At 41.0% G+C, this 22,769-nt stretch overlaps 1 protein-coding gene across 7 annotated transcripts in view; it reads left to right on the forward strand.

Moving 5' to 3' along the window:
• Positions 1 to 22,769, forward strand: part of ITPR1 (inositol 1,4,5-trisphosphate receptor type 1) — a 201,153-nt gene that overhangs the window by 14,965 nt on the left and 163,419 nt on the right. For 4 of the 7 annotated variants that reach the window (XM_080384689.1, XM_080384690.1, XM_080384692.1 and 1 more), the window contains exons 3-5: positions 5,067 to 5,174; positions 6,304 to 6,414; positions 8,960 to 9,030. In XM_080384689.1, coding sequence (XP_080240815.1) covers positions 5,083 to 5,174; positions 6,304 to 6,414; positions 8,960 to 9,030 — 274 coding nt within the window. In that variant the 5' untranslated portion in view covers positions 5,067 to 5,082. The remainder of the gene's footprint in view (positions 1 to 5,066; positions 5,175 to 6,303; positions 6,415 to 8,959; positions 9,031 to 22,769) is intronic. The other 3 variants (XM_080384691.1, XM_080384693.1, XM_080384694.1) reach the window with 1 other exon arrangement.

Consider the following 22,769-nt stretch of genomic DNA (forward strand, 5'->3'; position numbering starts at 1 on the left):
GACCTACTTATGCCCTAAAATATGACCAAGTCCCAAAAGCCACTGGAAAGAGTTAGGAGGGAGGGTCTGCAGAATGTCACCTTTGGTTCAGAGCGGAGCGGTAGTGCTGGTGGTAAAGGGCTTTGTATAAACCCTGTCAAAGTGCTTAGTCTGCATTTCAGAATTGGTTCTTTTCATTGGCATTTGCTGTATGAAATGCAGCTTGTTTTGAGGATATGCACAAGATAATCTAGAAGCAAGAAAATGAAAAATGAAGTCCATAATTACGGCACTTCTGTTCAGTCAGAAGACCAAACTGGTGGTCTTGTGATACAGATTTGTGTTCACCAAGGAATATGGAGTAGTAGGGAAAAGGCAAGTCCTAAACCTCTTGAGTTTTCCTGGATTTAGCTAATGCATTTTCAGATCCAGTCCCATAGAGCAAAGCTATAGACTGGCAAAATGACTTGGAAAGCAGTACCTTGCAATTTACATGAAATTCAGCAGGTGTTTGTGTTTATTTTTTTAGGGGTTGTTTCTTAAACAGAGACTTTATTTTATTTTCCTGTGCAGATACAATGTATCTAAAACATAAATAAACACATACTAACTTTCATATAGATAATATACATGAGGAAGTAATCACAAACATAATTAAATTCAGGCTGCCAAGGCTTAAAAAAATATGGTAGAATGTGCTAATCCTTCAGGTATTTTTTGATGTCTATGGGTAGATACAGTCTGCTTCTCAACATACAGTCCACTATTAGTTCATGTTTCACTTCTCATCTTAAAAATTAAGTCTGTCTTTCTCTGTCAAAATTGGGATCTTCAGCTTAGTGGGAAAAGAACATTATTTTAAAAGCTTGGTTTGCTGCTGTCGACGTTGCTGCCACCTGCATTAAGCCTCATAATACTTGTTTGGAGAAACCTGACTCTTGCTAGATTTGTGTGCTAGTATTGTCATGCTGCTATCATTTCCCTATCAGACTACTTTAGTTTCAATTTGTCAAGTAAGTTTACCTAGAAGGAGTCTTTTTTCCCCTAGTGTTGAAGTGGAAGAGGGTGACAAGGCTCCACGGCCAGGAGACTGCCAGGTTATGGCTGGAACATGGTGGGTTTCTTGGAGGACTCCTGTCTCTTGCAAGACATTGAACCTGGGAGTGTGCGTAGCAATAACTGCAAATGTTCTCTCGGGGCCGTCCCCTCCTCTAGTATTAATCGATGGCTCTTGGCACTGGCATATCTAAAATAAATAAATTGTGGAGTAATGGTTGTATTTCTCTACTGAGCACAATTGCTTTTTGAGCAGTGTGATTGTGCTTATAGCTGTAAGAGCTGGGTACTGAGAGTGGGTGTGAAGATCCTCCTGCCCTGCGCTTCCAGGGGGCTTCTGGTGGGCATCTCATGTCTTTATCCAATGCCATACGGGAAGGGGAGCAGCCCCTTCCTGGCCAAGGGGGTGTGCGTGGGTGCTTTGACTGATATGTTCCGGAGGGGACCTGTTTTCTTCAGTCCCTGTGGTCCACCTCTGCTGTGAACTTGGGATAAATGTGCCAAGGTTGACAGATTTTTGGTGCCTCAACTTCTGGGTTCTCCAGCTGAAGACTCCCATAGAGGTCTGATTTTGGGGGGATTACCTGGAAACTTCACTTTTGAAAGCCTTCCGCTTCTACCTTTTTGTCTCAGATACCCCAGTTGTCTGTCTCATCAAAGGTAGAAAGTACTTGGCTTGTGGTAGCTGATCATTTAGTGTTTAATGCCAATAATTGATCAATTAGTGAAGTAATTTTGTTAGATGTCATGAGTGCCTTGTGAGGAGGCTATGAACGCAGCTTTGAAACAAGCTAAATGAGTTTAGAAATGATTCTCTTGTAAATCTTGCCTGTTAAGGAGGCCTGGTGGGTCGTTTAGTCCCTCGCTCCATCTGCCAGTTCAGCATGTTCCTGAGCAGCGGCCAACCTCAGAAACAGCATGTTTGAAGAGAAATGTCAAGTGGACTGACTTTGGGTATTCAGTTATTAAAGAACGTAAGAGGAGCAGACAGTGTTCGTCATACCCATTTTGATTGTGGGTAAGCCTTAGGATAAATAGGTGTTTTACCAAGAGGCTCACCCTGCTGGGAATTGGCAGCGTGCTTCGCCAGGGTGGTGGAGGCACGCTCCGTCCGAGCATCTCCTGTTGCGTTGGAGATAACACCACACTGATAGTGGTAAAACAGCATTCAGAATGAATACAAGAAAAAAGTGAATGAAGGCTTGCATGCTAAATACAGTGTGCTTAAGAAGAGCCTTTAAAAATAAGGTTACTGTAGCTAGATCAACCCTTTGGAAGTCTTGCCTCCAGCAAAGCTGAGGAGCAGCAGGGAGCATGAGGCTGGGAACGGGAGGCTGGGGTTCAGGGGTGCCGCAGGCAGTTTGCACCCTGAGGAGCCCGTAGGCAGAACCTGACTGTACCGATGGCTTTGCAAGCCTGCCCAGAAAAATTTATAAAGGATCTGGTGAACAGACTGGCAATGAAATTCAATCATGCTGTGACCCTGAACTACCTCCAGGGTTAAAACTACCTTTCTGTTAATCCATAACCATATAATGATTATAAGTAAGGTTGCTAAACATTTTATTAGTGGGAATGTTAATACATGGCAAAAGGACTTATTTTAGAAGTTTATACTACCACGATATGTTGGGGTTTCAATATCATGGTGTATGACATGGTATGTCTGCATCTTTGTCAGTAAAGAAAACACAAGAAAATGGAAGCTATATTCTGGGAAGTAATGCGGAAGTTTGATTGTCCCTCCTTGGGCCTGGTTTTTCCTCAATGTTCTAAGGTAATTCTTTTTTTTTTTTTTTTTTTTTTTTGTTTCCAAGAAAAAATTCTTCTCTAATGGAAGTCAATAACTTTGACCTTCACATTCCCTTGAGAACAGCTGTGGTGAACATCTGCCTCTTCCAGAGGAAAAATGACATAGTCCAGTAGAGTAATGGCCCTCATAACCTGAATGGGATACCTCAAATGCCACTGTAAAAAGGGGCCGTTTGGAAGTTGCCGCATTTCTTGACTTTGCTTTGGGCTGTATTAATTTAGGGCTGAGCTTAATTGTAAGGTTTTTGGCCTGAAGTTCATAGTCAACATCCAAGCCAGGGAATGAGGAAAACTGCATTTCTAGTGTTGCTAATTCTGGCACTCGGCATATTTCTGTACGTTTTGCGGCATAAAATAGGTAGTGATGTTATTCTGTCCACTTATCAAGAGAGAATGGGAATGGACTGTGTAAGATGCAGTGCAGAAGGACTTGGTGTTGAGCGAGCAGCCTGAAGCCAAATGGTTTGCTTCTGTATGCACAAGGATTTGATTTTGGAGGAGCTGAGACTTCACCCAGTATAAAAGCGTGGCCTGTTACCTTTGGGTTTTCATGAGTTTGTTTTTAATTGTGCAAATGATCCAGGGATTTACAGGCATGTGAATGTCTCCAATGTGCTTTGACTTAATAATGATGAAAGTTTTTTCTGTTACCACCACCGCCACTGCTTTGGGGCTGAGGCAGTGAGGAGGGAGGGACAGCTGTTTGCAGCTTTTCGGAAAAAAGCGCAGCTTCAGCTTTTTGTTTGCACTTTGACATCTGCAGTGCATTATCACCACCAGCTTTTAAATCTCCATGAATCTGTCCTTGTTGAGCTCCAGCCTTGCTTAATAAACTTGATCCTTACACTTTTGGTAAACAAGATAATGTTCAGTGAAAGGGAATATTTATCCCCTGTACAGTATCACGGTTGTGCTCTATAATAAGCATAATTTCCTGCTGCTTAGTTCTGGTGGTGGACAATTCAAAACTGATTTGGGTGTGATGTTGGAGAAGGTGAAAGCATTTTCAGTTATTTCCCCTGAAATCTGGGAGTCTGGTCCCGGGCAGTGTTCACTAGCAGGACTGCCTTGCTGCAGGCCACCAGCTGGTGAGAAGGAGCAGCTTGGAAGAGCTGCCTTGCTGCCTGCTGTTTCAGACCTCAAGCACAGAAAACTCTTTCAGCATTTTGAACTCGGTGATGAAAAAGCATGGCTTAGGAGGATCTCCAAGAAACCAGTAAATGGTCTTGGAAAAGATGTCTTTGAAAAACCTATTGAGTTGGCCTTCTTTTTATCCAGGCTCATGTTGCTTGTCTCTTTGTTGCTGTGACAGATAGAAACTTGCTTTTCTGGATTTATTTAAATGACTGATAGGTCCTGTATGATTCCATCCAGGATTTGGGGCTCTAAAGAAAATAAGGATAGTTCTTAATACTGTGGAAGTTGACAACACTAAGTGGCTGTCTCCTCAGAGTTAAATTTAGGCAATCTATTTTAAAAACAGGATTGAAATATTGCTGATATCACATGGATTTGGCTTCCTGATACATACGTAGCTTAAAGTACTTGCCTCTGGAAAACCTTAATCTTTGTTTTTACATGCAAAATCTGTTGTCAGGCATATTCATTGGGTCTTCACCTAATGCTGTCCGTGGGACTGCAGCTGTAAGTGGGTGGCTATTTTAGTGTTGGTCATGTCAATATTTTGACATAACCAAAAAATATTGAGAAGAATCATGTCAATATTATACATGACAATTCCCAGGAGCATCATTCCAGCGCAACAGAGAACCTCTGAAATACGCTGAAACCTACCTTTGATTTTGATAAAGAAGCTGGCAAAAAAAAAGTGTTGTGATTTAGGTGGTACAAATAATATGTCTTAAGCTGAGGCCACCCACTCTTCTTCCTCCATTCCCTCTCACAGGTGGGATGAAATGGCTCTGTACACCTGCACTGAAATGGCTGTGAGCATCTGCTGGGATGTATACGGCTACCCATAACACAGGCACACACCAAATGGGATGCCAGTAGCTGCTTGTTCTTCCTTCGTTTATTTTTCAAACCAAGCATTTTGACATGCTGTATTTTCTTTGATACCTGACATTCCAGTGCAAGAACTTGTTCAGTTTTTCAAATAAATGAACAAACAAGCCAAGGTTCCTGTTGTTGTGACCTCCAGTAGCTTATACAGAAAAATTCTGCTTGACAAATAGTAACAGTGTGCTTTATTCTTCTAGGGGCAGTAAGCCAGAGATGACTGACAAGATGTCGAGCTTCCTTCATATTGGAGATATTTGTTCTCTCTATGCAGAGGGCTCAACAAATGGATTTATTAGCACTTTGGGGTAAGAACAGCTGTTCTCTTGTACTAAAAACATCCATAAGAAGGACTAGCAGAACTCAGCTAGCTATCCTGTTCCTGGCTCCCAGGAAATACTGAGTAAAGCAAGTTAGCTTTATGTACAAGTTTGACTGTAAATTTAAAAATGGCTTAAAGCTAATATGGCAAGCTAGATCTTGGGAGGATGGAGAGAGCATATCGATGGCTATGGTGTGGTTTTGATGCCCTTGGTGGGGAGGAAGAAGTTTGCCAAGTTAAGGTGTGGGTAGGGGGAATGAATGCAAGCAAATGATTTTCATGTTGTTGTCTGTCCCGTGTCCATCCGTGTGTCCCGTCCTGTCCTGCCCTGCCCCCCCCCACCCCCCCACCCCCAGACAGGAATGAATAGGCTTGAGTGCAATCTGCTGATTGGAAAAAAGGATGTAGAATAGGCAATGTAAGTAGCTTAAAAAAAAAAAAAAAGCCCCAAGCCAAACCGTTTCTATACCACTAACTTACCACTGTGACTAGTTTTGTCTTACAGTATTTTGAGGTTTCTCATACAAACAAAATTGTTCTTCTCCAGTCAAAGGAGAACATGTTTTGAATCTTCAGCTTTGCCAATGGCCAGCACCCTGGAGCTGCAGTGGGAGCCGTGCCTTGCCAGCTCCTGCCCCTGGTGTGCTTCCCCACAGAGCTCCTTTGTGCTTTCTTCTGCAAAGATCAGAGTAGGTGCTCTTGGAGAGTGCCTCTTAAGCAATAAGTGTGTGCTACTTCATTAAACAAAAAGTAGCTATTCACACAGGAAAAGGAAGAGTTTGCAGAGAAAAGATGTGGAATTGCAATACAGATCTGAAGAGTGTCAGGGTATGTTTTATTCTGCTCAACTGCGGCTGAGGAGAAATCTCTGAACATCAGAAGCTGGCAGAGGAGCTGTGTACTGATTTGGAAGACCTTGCAAGAGGCTGGATGAGAAGCTCAAAGAGCACATCTGCCGCGTTGTTTCAAAGCAGTGAGAAATTAGAGGGAGGGAAATAGAGTGCATGACACATTGCTGTGGTACTTCAATACTGAATGATTAGCAAAGAAGCAACCAGGAAGCTTGATGATGTGGTGAGTGGGCACGCACACAACATGCTCTTTCTCATTTCCAGTAGCCGTAAGGGCCTCAGGGTGGGTACAGTGACAGCAAATTTTTTGATGCCTACTGTCCAGATGCCTCTGATAAATGGAGCTCCCAAGCAGGGTACAAAGACAGCATCCTGGTAAGTCTCTCGGCAGGAAACAATGGGCTGGAATCTCACCTGAGTGACTCCAAACTAACTTATAGGTTTAGTCCTCTAGCTATTAGGATTCTGGAAAATAAGGGGGCAGAGAAGGAAGCAGACACTGAAGATGCACCATGATCTATTATAGGAAAGAGAAGAAAATATGGGATGCTGCCAGAAGGGAAAGAAGGTATGATAAAAGCAAGGGATGTAGTAGTAAGTAGGGTTGATTGAATAGTATTTGGCGAATGTATTTGACAAATTTCCCAGGTACTCGTCAAATATGACATGTACACTCTGCAGTATTCGATCAGCTGTGTAACTGGCCAAATACTATCTGCTGAAAACTGGCAAAATGAATTAAGCAATACTATACATTTGGCTATTTTATTTCTTCCTAGTATTGAAGCAAGTTTGGCAGTAAATAATTCCAGAACAAGTAGAAAGTTGTTATGTTATGTTTATTCCCATACAGTGCATGATGAACATTATGCAGTGGCTGTGGCTTTTGATGGCATTGCTGAGCAGATGTTTTTCACCATGGGTAGTCCTTTCAGACATCACAGGCCCTAAGCACGTCTTTTCTAGGCTTGATGAGATGTTCTCATGGCAGGTCTAAAGCTCTCCCTTAGTGTTACAAGCATCCTCTTTGATTTGATTAGTACTGTTTTAAGGTAACTGCATTATATAATGGCCACACATCTTCTGAGCCTAATTTAAGCCAGAAATCCCAATTGCGATGTGAAACATGAAATGCATTATCATTCTTAATAAGCCTTTACGATCAAATTAGTTTTGTCCTATATTTAATTTAGCCTTTGTCCTGGAGAAAATTAAAGAAGCAAAGGAAAGATTCAGTGTAATTGTACTCTATACATTATATTCTATATGTGGAGTTTTGACAGTCTTATGTCATAACAATGTGTAATGACTTGTTCATGTGGTTAATGAAGGTTGAGAAACAGATACCACTATACATTCTAATGTCATTCTAAATCTTTTGAAGAGTGTTCCCATTTAATATTCCTATGACGTGACTGTTGCTTAATCGGGACTTTACTCTTGCTGTTTCCCAAACTCAGTGCTGTCATCATTATGATTACTGGTGTACAATATATGCTCTTTTGTGTTTTTCACCCTGTAAAATTTTTTTCTTAGTAGTTTGGGAAGTTCCTCTTTATTTGCAATTTAATCTCAGGATAAGAGGGATCTATTGCACTGAGATTATCTCTGTGTGGGATGATCAGAGTAACACGTTTGACGATATTTTTTGGCCCTTTGTTCACTAGAAGCAGGTCTTTCAGTCACCTCAAATAATAAAGCTACCATTCTGGTTGGAGCACATGTATGTATCTATAATACTTAATAGGGAGAAAAATCCATGGGGAAAAAGCAATTTACTTTGAATGTTTGCATATGCAGATTTCAGATGCATAGAACTGTTGAGTCCACTTGGTCTCTCTGATCTCTTAATTTTTTATGCACTTCATTATTTTCTGTAATTGTTGTCTCAAGATGCTCCCTGCATGCAACCAGCCTCTGCAAGGAACAACTCTCATATTCTAGGTCTCAGTCTTTCTCAAGTTGATTCTGCATGAGAATGGACATCTCAAACCTTTAAGACTTTGGAGTTTTACTTTCTACTTTTCTGTAGAGAGCCTCTTTGACAGATTGGCGTTAAGGGGCCAAAATGAGTCATTTAGGATCAAATCAGAAACTATTAAGTATTTGGTTACAGTTGCATTTTCACAATTTGGGAAGTGTGGTGAAAGTGCAGTTCCGTGTTAATCCAAAGTGTGCTCAGATCAGAGCAGTGGTGACAGGTGCATCTCAACTATTTTCTTTATTTTGTGGGATTTGAATGGACCCTGTGGGGTTTTTGTCGATGTGTATTCACAGGAAGCTCTGTCCTGGCATTCCCTATTGAAATCTCTAGGGTTCACTTGTCCATTTTACCTCCTTCCTGGTAGAACAGGAGGAGGTTAGTTCGATCCCTTGACTTACCTTATGTTTATGACAGGTGAGCAGGAGGGTATATTTATGCCTTCCTTTCTCCTGGGAGTCAATTTTTATTGTGGCAGTTATTATTTCTGCCTTTTCTTAATACTTGAGGGGTCATAGGGTCAGTGCCCAGTTTGCATAGTTGTCATATTTTCCTGTTCTCTACCCTTCATATAAACACATTTGCACAGTTATTTAAATCTGTCCAAGAGGCAATAATTGTTCTAAGGCTGTCTCTCACCTAACTAGAATATGGGCTGTTCTGTCTGCACCTCAAGGAGGGGACATAAAGATGATGCAGTATACAGGAGCAATTACTTTTTTATTGTCCCACCTATCCAGGAGCATAGCTCTGGGCAACACTAAAAATTAGCTGCATGCTTCTTAGAAAGATTTGGCATAAGTTGGCATTTGGGGAATGTCTTCTGCTGAAGTGGCCACTCGGATTAAATACTGCAAATAAATGACTTTGGTTTTGCTAACAAGGATGTAAGTAATTGCAAGGGAATAGAACCTCACTTTACTTCTCCTTTCTTTGTAGCCTTGTGGATGATCGGTGTGTTGTACAGCCAGAAGCAGGTGATCTTAACAACCCACCCAAAAAATTCAGAGGTAAGTTTATTAGACAGCTCATTAGCCTTCTGGTTAGAAGTCGTCCTTTGTTTTGTGCAATTGTGTAACTATTTTGGACCTCCATGCTTTCTGTAGAATATTTTAATGTCCTCTTCTTCCATGAAGGGCAGCTCGCAAGGAGAGAAGTAAATATGTGAGTGTGGATGTCTGTGTTAAGTGGGTTGCGGGACTCCAAAAGAATGCTTTGTGGGGGGAGTGGAAAGGGGGCTGCCAATTGAGGTTGTCTTTTCGATCTGATCTGTCCAAACTCACAGGGTCCCTGTAAGTTTCATTTCTTTTTCTCCATCGTATCATACATGCCATTTAGTTGCTCACTACCAAAGACACTACCTGTCTCAGAGGAAAATGAAAAGGAGCAAATGTTTGTAATAGCTGTTGTTATTTGACTTCATTCGATGCTAACTATGCTTGACTTTGCTTTCATTGTGCCAGGAAAACTATGCTTAGTGATAAGCAATTAATGCCCACTTTGCACAGTTTGGCTAGGGCTGATTTGTTTAAGAAACATCTCAAACAGGAAGAGAAGTGCTAACTGGAATTTTGTTTGGGAAAACCTTCTTAATTTTTTTTTTTCACCCCTTGGTTGCATCTTTTACTGAAAGGATAGCTCAGCAGCATATTCAAAAAATTTAGTCTACCTTTTATTGCTGTTCTTGGATGTAGCAGCAGCTGTTTGTCTTGTTTCTTTGTTGGATGAGTCTTGTTTCCTTGGTTGTGCTTTGCCTTTATCAGGGGCTCAGAATTACCATAATTCTGTTCAGGTTTGGCCAGAACTGCAGGGGGTTCCCTTTCAAAATCGTATACCTTCTGTATTGCTAGTTTTCTTTGCTGGGTTTTTTGGGGGGGGAGTTTGTGTGGGTTTTTTTCCATGACATGAAGATGTCTCATATAATGAAACTCACTTTTTAGGATATTGTTTAAGTCTGTGAGTTCTTGTTGGGTTTTCTCCCTTTTCACCGGAAAACTAAACAGCTAATGATTCAAATACTGAAGAGGCAACCTGGGGAAGTTTTTGTATTTGATGTTAAGCTCTCCAGAAAAAGAACAATGGTGTTACGTGAACTAGAGCCCTGACTCTAGGCATTTATTGATGCTGAAATTATAAAAAAATAATAAAGTCAGATTTGACTGAGACTGCAGATGTAGAAGGAGGGGGGCGGGGTGAGCACGAGAAAAGAATGAGAAAAAGGCAATTCTTGCTAGCACAGTTTAGGAACTGCAAGTACAGAGACACATTTGTCTGACATAAAACATTGTGGTTAGACATTGTAAATGTTCTCATATTACTTATAATTTATACATGGCAAACGAATGGTGTGAACCTGTTCCAACCTTTGTAGTTACTTCAATGAAGGTTTTATGGGGAAGTTGATGCTTGATGGTAAATGGCAACAAAAGTCAGAAAACTTTAGCAAGCATTTTATAAACATGCTTTATGAGTGTAGTCTAAGATAAAATGCTTTCCATGATAAATATGATCAGAAGTAATGATGAAGTACCATCTTCAACACGTAGGGAAAATACCCCTTCTTTTTACAAAGCAAAGGTACCCAGAGGCTGGTCTGGGTTGTTGTGTGGGGGAAGTCTCTGGTAAGGTCAGGAACTACAGCCCTGTCTCTGCAGTCTTGCTTGGTGTTTTTATGACACCTTGCAAAAATACTTCCCTTGCAAATGGAACGCAAAGTCTTCCCTAAGGTGCATTTATCCAAACAATGTAATTTATATCTAGGATATAAAGCAACCATGGGCATCTGGTGAGTGTAATTCAGTAATCCCAGTATTTAGATTTGTTATACTTGAGATTTAGTCTTCATTGCCGTCGGCAGTGTCACAGGTACAGCAGACCAGTAGCACAACATTACTTTTGTACAGTAGCAGCATGGGGCGGGAAATGGTGTGAAAATGTTCTAGTAGCCAGTTAACTTTATAGGTGGTGCCACGTTTGTTCAATGATTTTGTATAGTCCATACTAGTCGTGGCAGGTGATAGGATCTCTGCAGGTTGAGGGCCTGAGAAGTGTGATCTTAGTTTGAATTCAAATACATGTAGGACACTGGCACTGGTAACTGAGAAGTAACTTTTGAAAAACTCATTAGGGCAGGACCAAAATTAATCATACATAAGTGACTTGCGTTATAGCTTTACACAGTACTGGAAAAACGCCTCTTGCTATAACCTCTTTTATAATCTGTGTGTGAACCGTCTTTCAAAAGAGCTATTCCTTAAGGTGTCCAGATGCAGGTCAGTCAAACCTGAAGTCACCTTCTGGGAGGAGCACAGAGTGTGACTTTGTGGCCAGTTTTGAGGATCTCACTTTGGGTAGTATTTTTAAGAAATGTAATTGTAAGCTTCTCTGAGCAGATCTGTCTTCTGTGGGCAGATGTAAAACAGTTGTAAATAAAATTTTCGTGCTTAATCAAAGTGGTGAGAGATATCTAGAAGCAAAATTCACTGTTTAGATATGCATACGTGACTCCAAGAAAATGCAGTGTGAAAGTAAAGCATATATATCCAGTGGCAGAATTAATCGATCCTGCTTTTTTCTTAGCAATGGGTGTTTCAGGTTTTAAAAAGGCCTGTTGCCTAGGCTACACTTAATCAGTTGCATCTCGTGGCAGCAGCAAGGCCCTGGTCTAGAGGGTGGTGATTTTTCATTGCTCTCTCTGCTTTAGATCCTTGAAATAGAGCAGAACTGCAGTGCACAAAGTGATGGTGTGTATGCACCGTCCTTCCTGGAGAGAGCCCCTCTCATACGGAAGGCAGTTGACAGTAATACTTAGCTGTGAGTATATGCTGTCACTAAATGCTGATAACCTGCTTGTGGTGAGAAAATAGTCCCTGTCTGAGGAACATGTTCCTAAAAGCAAGCACTTTGTAGCTGAAACAGAGTTGGGTTTTGGTGCTACTATGTCCTTCTAAAAATGTTGGCTTCAAGTTGTTCTAAGGAAAATTCAGTGAGGGGAGCTTGATGTACGTTTGGATGAACTGGGCTGAGCAGGATGATTTGCAGCAGTGCGACTGTAGTTGGAGATGGGAGCGATAGAGCCTTTCAGTCTGCTTGGAGGAAAACGTACAGAGGTATCCTGAGGACACGAGGGCTTGCTTTGTTGACAAAAGTTGTGGAAAAAGTAGGCTGACAGATTAATCTGGTGGTGGTGGAACCCTGAAAGGGTTGAAATGCAAGAGGAAGCTGAGAGTAAGATGGGATAGTGTTCAGGTAAGATTTGCAGTGTGGCATGAAATTATGAAAGAGACATTAAGAAAAAAAAACCACACACACAAAAAAATCAGAAGGTATATTAGATGGAAAAAACCTGAAGTGCCGGAGTTGGAAAAAACTCTTAAGGAAGGTATTTGTCGAGCACCCTCATAGTTACTATGAGTGGTTTTATTTCACATGTTAAATGCTCTGGTGCCTCTAGATCCTTAAAATAATGGTTTGATTGCTTAAAGATATGAAGGTTGGGTTGGGGTTTTTTCCCCCTTTTCCCATCCCAATCAGAAGTGGATAGCACTGGAAGTTCGTAATCTGAAGTTGGATGGTAATTACGGTCTGTGAGATCTCAGTGTATTTTATTTAATTTTATTTTGTTCTGGCTTTCTGAATCTACTTTACATGTGGTGGTTTTGGGGGTAGGTGGGTGGGTTGTTGTTTTGGTTTTTTTTTTTTTGTCAAGTACAATGTTTCTCTGGCCCTTCACGTTTTCAGCTCCAACTAATCCAAAAGTCCTCGAAAATTGCCTTGCAAAACATAAAAACTTAAAGAGTACATTCATTAGAGTGTTTCTTTTTAAAAATGTTAAATGCAAGGATTGTTGCGAAAGAGTATTTTACTTAACTGGTCTGAATATACTGTGTACAGATGAGATTCCTGGAAAAAATCCTAGTTGTATGAGTCTCCAAAAAAAGAAAGAGTGTGACAGTTCCTTGGTTATCTGCACTGCTTTGAACAAAAAAAGACATTTTCTGTTTGTGGGGTTTTTTGTGTTTTTTTTTTTTAAGCAGGAATCACTGCTCTAATTGCCGTCTTTGTGCATCTGAATAGTGGCTATAAATGAACATCCTTTTAATATGCATGGGTTTTATGTGGAAAGTATGAACTACAGCTGACCCTCTAGCTAGGCTAAAAGCACCAGTGCTTCATTCTCGTACTTAAACGCACAGAGACGGATAGCTGTTCTGCAAATTAAAGTCAGACCTAGCAGTAGTGGCAAAGCTGAAGCAGAGCCCAAGGCTGGTAATTTTGCACTTTAGCTGCAGCTTCTGTGCTCTGTTAGTTGGTATATGCCTTTGCAGAGGTTTTATTTGGGTTCATTTAGTATTGAAACATAGGGCTGAGCTAAGCCAAATGTGTTTGCTTAATGCAAGACACTGCTACTACACCAAAACAGTCTGACAGCCTTCTCAGGAAATTCCTTACAGCTCTTTATTTGGGATGCAGATCTGGCTGCCAGGGATCCAGAAGCTTTGCAATAGCTGCATGAAGCGCAGGGAGAGAGGGCACTTACTGGGTTAATTTGTCCAGCAGCTACCGCCTTCCAGAACATTGTTTTAGTAGTTGCTGGGCAACACTCTTTTTTTGGCAAGATGTTCAAAGAATGAACCCATATCTTAGACTTAAAATACCCTCATGGTGAAGCAGAAGATGAGTAGTTCAAATTCTGTTTGTTCTTTTGATCCCAATCCATACTGTATGCTCTTTCTGAATATTGCCTTTGCAAAGCATCTGATCTGGCTCCTCCAGTGGTGGTAGGGGCTGGCACTGAGGGGCTCAGCCTCTGAACTACAGGTTCATCTTCAGTAGAAGAAATGACCTGGGCACTACAACAAAGCTCTAATATAAAAATATACATGTATGAAAATATATCTTCACACCCCAGTTCTTTTGATGGATTTGTCTTAAATTTGCACTGTGCTTGGCATTGATGAAAGTCAGTATGCTTCTCCATTACAGAAATGTTTTGAGTTGTGTTTTGTTTCTCGTAGCTTTGCTGTTGATGATCTGAAGCCTATACACTACTGCTCTGTTTAATATGAAGAAAACATATGTAATACTGATAGAGGCTATGGAGTTATGTTGCATGCATATGGGATTATTTAGCCTTATTTAGCTAATGCAAGCTTGTTTATAGTTTGGCTTTAGAACTGAGATAAAGGGAATTTTCAGTTGAAGGGTCACATAGATAGTTTTCCCAAACACTTCAGCATATTAAAAAACAGACTAAACCAAATACCTAGATACCTCTGCTTGTTAGTTTTTGAAATCTATTAGCAGCATATAAAAGTGCACTTTCTAGGTAGTAAAGCCTTTAGGTTTCAAGTGTTCAGCTTCAGGTAAGCGTGTAACCTCAAATTCTGCTGCTCTCCGTATGCTCTGCATGCATACTTCTTCAAATCTACCCTGGTGGAAGCAATTATGTTGGCTTAGATTGCCTGTTAAACTGTCAGGTGAAATAGTCTGAGTTGTATGACTTTCTGCTATGTTAGATGGCTTCGAGTGGGTATTTTGCAGAGGGTTGAGGGCATATTCCTGGAATGATGGTGAGAAGGAGGGGTGATAGACCTGGGCTGCATGGCCAAGTTTAGGCTCCATTGTCTCTTTGAACATGGGGTTTCTAGTGCTACTGAGATGTTCGGGTATATTAATTATTAATGTGCCTAGATTTCCTTAAGGAATATTTAAACTAATGTCTAAATATGGCTTCTTTCACCCTGATAACTATATATTAGTGGATAAAATAGCAGGATTCATTTTTCATGCAGGAGGCAGAACTTTTGAGAGTATCTGAGTGCTAAGTTGAAAGCTTAGCACAGTGGTCTTGAAGAGAAATACATTGCTTGCACTAGAAAAGTGACTCCTTTTCAGGTTTTGAGATGTTGAAGACAGATTAACATGCACGTACTGAATACCTAAAGTAGGAATCGGGGCAACAATAGTAAATACCTACTCAGCTAACTTCTCTGGTTCATGGCCAAAAACCATAAAAGGAAAAAATTAGACTGCTTAGCCCCTTTTCAAAAAGAGTACTATATGATGATTTAGTGTAAAATCAAAAATTTCTGGGTTGGTATGATGGAAGAGAAAAATTATAAAATCCAGTCTAATGCTTATATTTTTTTTAATTAAAATTGAAGCATTGCTTGTTTTGAGTGGGAAAAATCTTTTAATCTTGCTGAATTAGTATATAGTTAAAAAAATCTAAAATACATTTTCACTGCCTTGATGAGGAATCCTTTAGGTATGAATCTCAGTATTTATAGAACTGTACTAGAAAACTGCCAACTCCTAGTACGCATTTGAATTTGATGCCCTTTATATGGTGAAGAAATACTGAGCACTGTTGCTAAAATGTAAATCTTTAGCCCACTGCATCCTACATACAAGCAGATGTTAGAGACAATTGTCACTGTGGCAGCATTTAGGTATTTCAGAAAACCTGAAAAGTGACAAGTGTTGCATTTTTGTACAGACAAATGTGCTTTGTATCTGCTAAAGCTTGGAAAACCCTGTGAGAGAGGGAGTAGTCTTAAAGGTCTTTTCCAACCTAAATGATTCTGTGATTCCAACCAGGATCTGATGTACCGCTGAGGTGAGCCCACCGACGCGGGTCAGGCGGTAGGCAATGCGTGCTACCTTCCCCGCTAGCCCCTGGGGCTTCAGAGTAGCATTGTGAACACCTCATCTCCAGATGTTTTTAAACACAGGTTTTGTGGTAGTGTCAGGCTCATCAGTGATAATTACTGAAATGGCTTGCTGTATTAGCAAGCAGAGGTGGTAGTGGAGCTTTCCCGTTAGGAGCGCAGCTAGGGAATAGGTTACACTCTTAACTTGTGTAGCTGCTGTGTCCTGTAATGTATTTAAAGAAGCGAAAGTAGCTTGCATTGCTTTGAACTCCAATAGTGATTGGGTGCAGGAATCAAAGGGAAGTGCGTTTTTTGGTCACGGAGAGCGAATTGGAAAGCTGTTTTTATTTAGTTTGCTGTATATACTGCAGTGTGGTTCCTTACTGGCCTGTTAAATAAGACAAGTTATAGTCCAGTTGGTAGCTACGTGTGTGGAAGCACCAGGACATCCTAAAGACATCCCAACTCCGTGGTGCCAGTGTGCCTTGCTGAAGTAGTGAATCAGTGACTAAGTAATTAGTGGTTTAATTGAGGTGGTTTAGCGTGGTTTTTTTCCCGTGTCCTAGAGATAGGGTACCAAGACCATAACGGGAAATGTCTGTATGGCACAGATTACAAGAGGGTCTGTTTAACTTGGTGTGAGGAAGTTGTGGATGCTGAGGAGGAGGAGCCGGGTCTATTTGGAATACAAGGCTCAGGCTGTGAAGGTTGGCTGGGTTGCGTTTTGCCTGCTGGTCTGTACTGAGAGTACTGCGGTCAAACAGCTGTCTGCCAACTTCTGGTTTTAAAGTGCTTTCATCTTAGGTGTTTTGCATCTAGATGAAGGCAGAGCTAAGCTCCTTTGAAAAGGAGAGTGGCTATTAATATGCATAACTGGAACACTCTATGAAAAGCACAATCTGTTGGTTAAGGTACTGCAGAGGAATGAGGGGGGGATTTAATTGAACTCCTAGTGTGAAGTTCTATGATCTGTGCACTTGGTTTGCCCATCTGAAAAATGTGGTTAGCAGTTCTGTACTGATGAGACGTTCTGTGCTGGATGACAGGGGAATTGCACTGGTGCAGTGACAGTGTCCTAAAAATGAAAAAATAAGCAAAGAGCTGGTTTGAATGTTCATTCCTTCTGACTAGCTCTCGCAGGTCTGAGCTTTTTTGCTGTGGAAGGTTCAGGGTATTTCAGGTAGGATCGCCAAATCGAGGGATTGCCAAAAAGCAGTGCTTAGCTATTAAGTAGAACAGTACTGTTAATAAACCTAGCCCCAACCTTGTAGACAAAAGAATACTGTGGCTTTGTTGCCATAGTTTCAGTGCAAAATCTGACCTTAGCTACAATAACATTCGGTTAGAAAGAACTAGCTAATCAGTTTTCTAAAATTAGTGTGTTCCCTAGTACATAAGCCAGTATGAACAGGATATTTAATGAAATATTATACTTAGTCACAAGAGCCCAAGGGAGTGAAATGCCTTGATGAATTGTGGGGGTGGGGCGACATTGGTGCATATCTTTTAATATAGCAAAGTTATTAAAATTTGTGGCTTGCTTAATATTTAGGGTAGCTGAACTGTTGTGTTCTGTGCACTCAGTCTACTTTGCTCTGTTCCTTTTAAAAGCTCTGAGTCTGTTCTGTGAGCTAGGAAGACTGAGATTCTAGTGAGTCTCATCAATACTAAGTACTTGCAGAGGACCTTCAAATAACTTCAGAGCTAGTGTGTGCTTTTTGTTAGCACAGCCTGAGTGCTTTGCAGATGAAGGAATCTTACTTGTATAGAAGGATGCAAATACTGAAGCAGATGGATAAGTCATGAAGTTTGTTGGGAAAAACAACCTGTGTGTGAGGGAAGCAGTCTCACAGGTATTAGGTACTTAAGCTTTTTACCAGTAGTCTAAAGTGTTGAGAAACTGAAGGGCGAGATTCAGAGAGACTGGTTGGTAAGGCCTGCTGTGTAAAATACTGCTGTCAGTCCAGAACATCTATCTGACTTGCAAGTGCATTTGTTATGCCTGAGGCTCGCTGACCTAGCTGTGGGTGAGGTTTTACCAACTGTGGTAACGCAGAGTCAAAGATTATTTCTTGGCAATATGGGGACTGTGATAAATTACCACTTTTTTATGTGCAGGTTGGTTATTTGGGTATTAATATAAGAAAAATGTGTAATATGCAAATGTGGGGCAGGAGGCCAGGTGAGCTGTCTGTTATTCATTGCTGTTGGAAATTTTAAGTTCTCATTCAGCCTGCTCAGTGTTTCTGCCTGGCTGAACTGTATTGCCCACGTAGCTTTCTGGAGTCGCCAATGTGCTACATTTTTCTTGCTGTAGGTCTTGAGTGGTAGTTTGCAGCTCAGGAAGTTGGACTGCTGTTTCTGCAAGTCTGACATAGAGGACTGTGCTAATGAAACAGCTTTGCCTGTGTCTTGTCATCAGTGCAGAGATGAGAGCCTCTGTCATCCAGGTCTCCATCCCAGCTTGCCTGCTGTATCACGCAGTCATGAGCACTGTTCCCTTACTGCTTGGTGCTCGAGAGAGACCAGATACCTGGGAGGATTATTCAGATGAGGAACATCGAAAGCATCTGAATGATGCTTACCAGTTTGGTGATGGCTTTTGTTATTTGGTAGCCAATGCGAGTTACTAAATGAATCGTCAACCTTTCTGATGGCGCTTTGCAGATAAGGTTATGCCTGTAATTAGTCAAAACCAGCTGTAATTCACTTAATGCTTTTCCCAAGGCTTAACTTTGGACTGTCCTGGATGTGTAGAAGCCTAAACGTTTGGTGACAAATGCATTGGAGTTTGATACAGGAAAACGTTTTTCTCCTTTCATGTGCCGACACTTGCGTAGCTGAGCTGTCAAGCAGATCCTCTTGGCTCTCTGGGTTTTGCTTCTGCGGCGTGTAGCTTATGATTTCTGATACAGCGCACAGTCACGGGAAGGTGTGATCTATATTCTTGGATCTTCCAATTCAGATTTGGATTAGCATGTTCATGCTTCAGGGTTTCCATTTTTCTGCCTTGTAAACCCAGCTGCCTTCCCCAGTAAACTACAGGAGACCATACCTTTGGCAGAGAGGTACGAAGGATATTCTCTGCTTTTTTTCACTTTTCTGTGACCAGATTTGCTTTCCTCTTACCCCCCTTTGATTTGGTTTGATCACGATGTGTTTGATTTTTCAGAAGGAGCAGACGAGTGCCTTGTGACACTCCTGAGGATTTCATCTGTTGAACTCTTCAGAGTGTTCTATAGAATCTCACTTCTGCATTGCTTTTAGGACAGAGTGAAGTTCTGTGCTGCTTGTAATAGCAGTAAGTTATACTTAAACCTTCAATTAGTTTACCTAAAAAATAAGGCCTTATGTTGTGAAAGGACATACAGTTCAAAAATATGGTCAATTTAAGTTATTTACTGAAGAAGACAAGAGATGAGTGTGCTAAATACCCATACCGAGGAGATCTTACAGGTACTGTGTGCAAGTGCCACATGAAGTCATTACTCAAAGAGGAACCCAGCCTCAATCCAGAAGTTAAGTCGTTTCACTGTTCATTTTCTGGGTAGCCTACTCTTCACTGAGCAAGAGTCCTGACTAAAGTGGTGGTATCTCCTCGGCTGTAAGCTCAAGGAGGTACTGCTGTAAGTCCTTCTGTTTGAGAGCAGTCAGAATTAAGATGGTGAGGCTGCCAGCACAGCCAGCCATAAAAATGTGCTGTTACGAGAGGCAGACCTTGCCAGCTGTCTGTAGTGAGTGGTCTGTGACACTCTCATCTTCCTCCATTCCCACATTGCTGCTGAAAATTGAATACCCTGTCTCCTGGTTGCAGAATTTGGATTCATTTTTCAAGATGTAGTACTTGATGTGTCAACACCTGAGTGTGATTTCTCTTCTTCAGTTACTGATGCATTAATAGCACCTCCAGCTGAGTTATTCACATTGCTGGGTGGAGATCAAGGTGCCAGTGCTAATCTGTCTAGTTCCTTGTGACTCGGGACCTGTCTGTATAAAAATCTCCAGTCTTTCCTGCAGTACTTTAAAGTTTGTTTTGATCCGAATGCCAGCAAACAAGGGAGTTGTTGGTGAAGGTTCTTGATTCTGAACGCTGTATTGCATTTTCTGCGATCCAGAAACTAATATTCTGCTTTGAGGTCAGTCTTGAAAAGCACCTGCTGGTTATTTAAGAATAAACTGGAAGATACAGGTTTGCTTCCTTGCTGGACAGCTGATCTGCTGGGGCAGGGAGCTGCAGAAATCTCAGATGAGCATTTAGTTGGCCCCAAACAAACGCAACTAATATAAGGAAGCCTTGTGATTCTCACCTACAAGAAGTATTGTTTGTAAACATACATATGGTGACTTATCTCATTTGCTTAAAAACCCAAAATATTGGCATATGTAGGAGGCTGTTCCTTGTGCACTGTGCTTGTCTTCTACACTTCTGACTTTGTGGTCGTAGCAAAGGGCAAAATGCATGCTGTGTTTGGTGTAATTTTGTGGAAACTCAAGTGGAGGCTTTCTGCCAGTTGGTAACGGGCAGTGGAGCTGTCTGTGCCTCTGCGTTCAGCTGGTCTGGATGCAGCCTGGCAGAGATGCTGAGAAACCTGAGTTTGGTAGCTCTTAATAAATACTGTTTCCTTGCTGTGAAAGTCAAAGCGTTTAGGTTGGCATGTCTCGTGAATGTTTCAAACACTAGAATAGCCATTACAGATTGACTGACACTAAATGCAGTGTGCCTTGGAAATGTTATTCTAATGAACAACTTATTATTCAGTCAAGTAAGAGAGTTACTTATGTGTTAGGACTAACACTTCCTTCATACCTAATTTGTGAAAATAATCAGTGCAGAGTTCTCTGTGTTGGCAGCTTTCATCTGTTTTGATTATATAATATACAGAAGTTCAATGAAAAGGGAAGTCCTTGTATTTTGGTTGAAGACTCTCTTGTAGCTCTGTCATATTTGCAGCATAAGAAATCACCTCCAAGCTTTACCGACAGCAGAGGAACCGTGACGTTGCTAGAAGAGAGTGCTACAGGATCCTCTCCTGCTTTAACTAAAAGAAATTATCTCCTGGTCAGATTTTATTAAGGATACAGAAAACCTTGCTATGCAAAAGCAATCTGGTAGTGCTTACACCTTGCTATTTAGTGAATGTCAGACCTTTTATTCATTGAGGTTAAAAATTATACAAGGAAAAAATAAACACAGAACTTGGAGGCATGAGGAAGTGAGAGAGCTGGATAAGGGAGCAGCCCTCCTGAAAAGGAAAAAATCTTAGCTGTATCTACAGAAATCCTTTCCTTCTCTTCAGAGCAGCACATGATCTCTAGCCAGCACCAATTAACTTTAAACAGCCACAGAAGGCAGTGGGTTTAGGCTGATGGTGGCCTGGCAGACTCTGGGACCAGGCTGGGGGCTTGGTACAGAAGGTTTGGTTTGTGTTGGGTGTTCAAGTCCACAGCTGCTCTGTATGCCCTAAATCTGCATTTTATTTTTGGAGAAACAATAATAAATCTCAGTATTATTAGAATGTAACTGGTACGTATGTAGAAAGAGCAAAAGTTTAGTCCCCACTCTGCAAATCTCCATAGCGAAAGTTTTAGAGGCTGGTGGTGCCTGGGATACTGAACATGGCCAGAGGGAGGACCGAGCAGGATGGTTACTGCAGTGTTTCAAAACACTTCCCAAAAGCAAAGGTTGCAGTACTGATCCAGCAAATGCTCCATCAGTCCAGCCTGGAAGTTTGGATTAATCTGTGTCAAAGGCTTCACTTCAAAGAAAGGCTGAAGAACAAAGTGGTGGATTTGTGCTTTTGCTTGGTCACAAATGGCTTCAGCACAGACAAGGATGGCTTTCTCAACCACAGCCGATTTATGTTAATTTGACTAATTTAACTAGATGTTCTTGTCAAAAGCATCCCAGTGCCTTTGACTTCTCGTCATGTCTTAACATCAGTATTAAGCAAAGGCACTTCTGGCGCATACACATACATGCAACTTTTCTGGGGCTTTTGTTGACTTAGTTCTGTCCTTCAAAAGCACATTTTCCATACTGATTAAAAAGCAAATAATATATCCCATATTCATGTCATCTCAACAAAAGCTGTTAAGAATGGGAGGTACTGTACTGTAAGAATAACTCAGTTACCACATTTTCCTGATAAACGAAAATTGTGTTTTCTCTGGTTGCTGTAGGAGCATTTAGCTCTGGAAATGCGATGGTAACTGCATGCCCTGCGTGCGCTCGGCACTGACCAATACACGGGAGAACAGTCTTTCCCTGCTGCATAGTATATACTCTCTAAACAGGAATGGCAGCACCCCGCGAGCTAATGTCTTAGCGATTGGAAGGTAAAGTTTGAAGGCAATATAGATTTTGCAGATAATTCGTGGTTATCATTGACAAGTTTTAAAATAAGCTAAGAATTTATATCCTCCCACTCCTTGTCAGGCAGATGGCCTTGGTCATGGAGAATGACAATGAGGAGAAAATTCTTCAAATATGATCTACAAGATTTAATTCCAAATATATTTTTTTCCATATGCAGTCAGTCATGTGCTTAAAGGTTTTGTGTTTTGTGAAGATCTGGGAAACTTGACGTGATAATTCTGCACTGAGTTCAGAATTTGTCTCTGAAGAGAGCTCTTCAGGCTTCAACAGTTTGTCTTAGTCTCCTTACTGATTCTTGCCCACATGTGTATATATATACACAAATAAAAATTGGAAGAGAAGGTAGTACGCTATAGGTGATTTTATATTTAATTGTAGTAGCTTATGTTATGAATATCCACTAATATTTCATATTACCTTCTTCTAATCTTAATATTATGGTTGGCATTTAATTTCTAATTTTTACCCTATGCAAAAAATAGGGATTTTTATATTTATTTGGTTTTAGTGTTTAGCTGATGTCACCTTCTTGTAAGGTCAGCAGCTGTCACAGTTTTTTAATTTTTTCAGTCTTCACCATGCTGGGTGCTACACAGTAGTTTTCAGGACCTTCAAGGCACATGGGTAGCAGAGAAAACCATAAAGGGAGCAAATGTAATGAGTGCTTTGCCTTTACAACATGTTTGATTGAGGAGAAACCCTGCAGCTGTGTTGAGGC

The sequence above is a fragment of the Falco punctatus genome (assembly GCF_963210335.1).
Source record: "Falco punctatus genome assembly, chromosome: 4".
Taxonomy (NCBI): Eukaryota; Metazoa; Chordata; class Aves; order Falconiformes; family Falconidae; genus Falco; species Falco punctatus.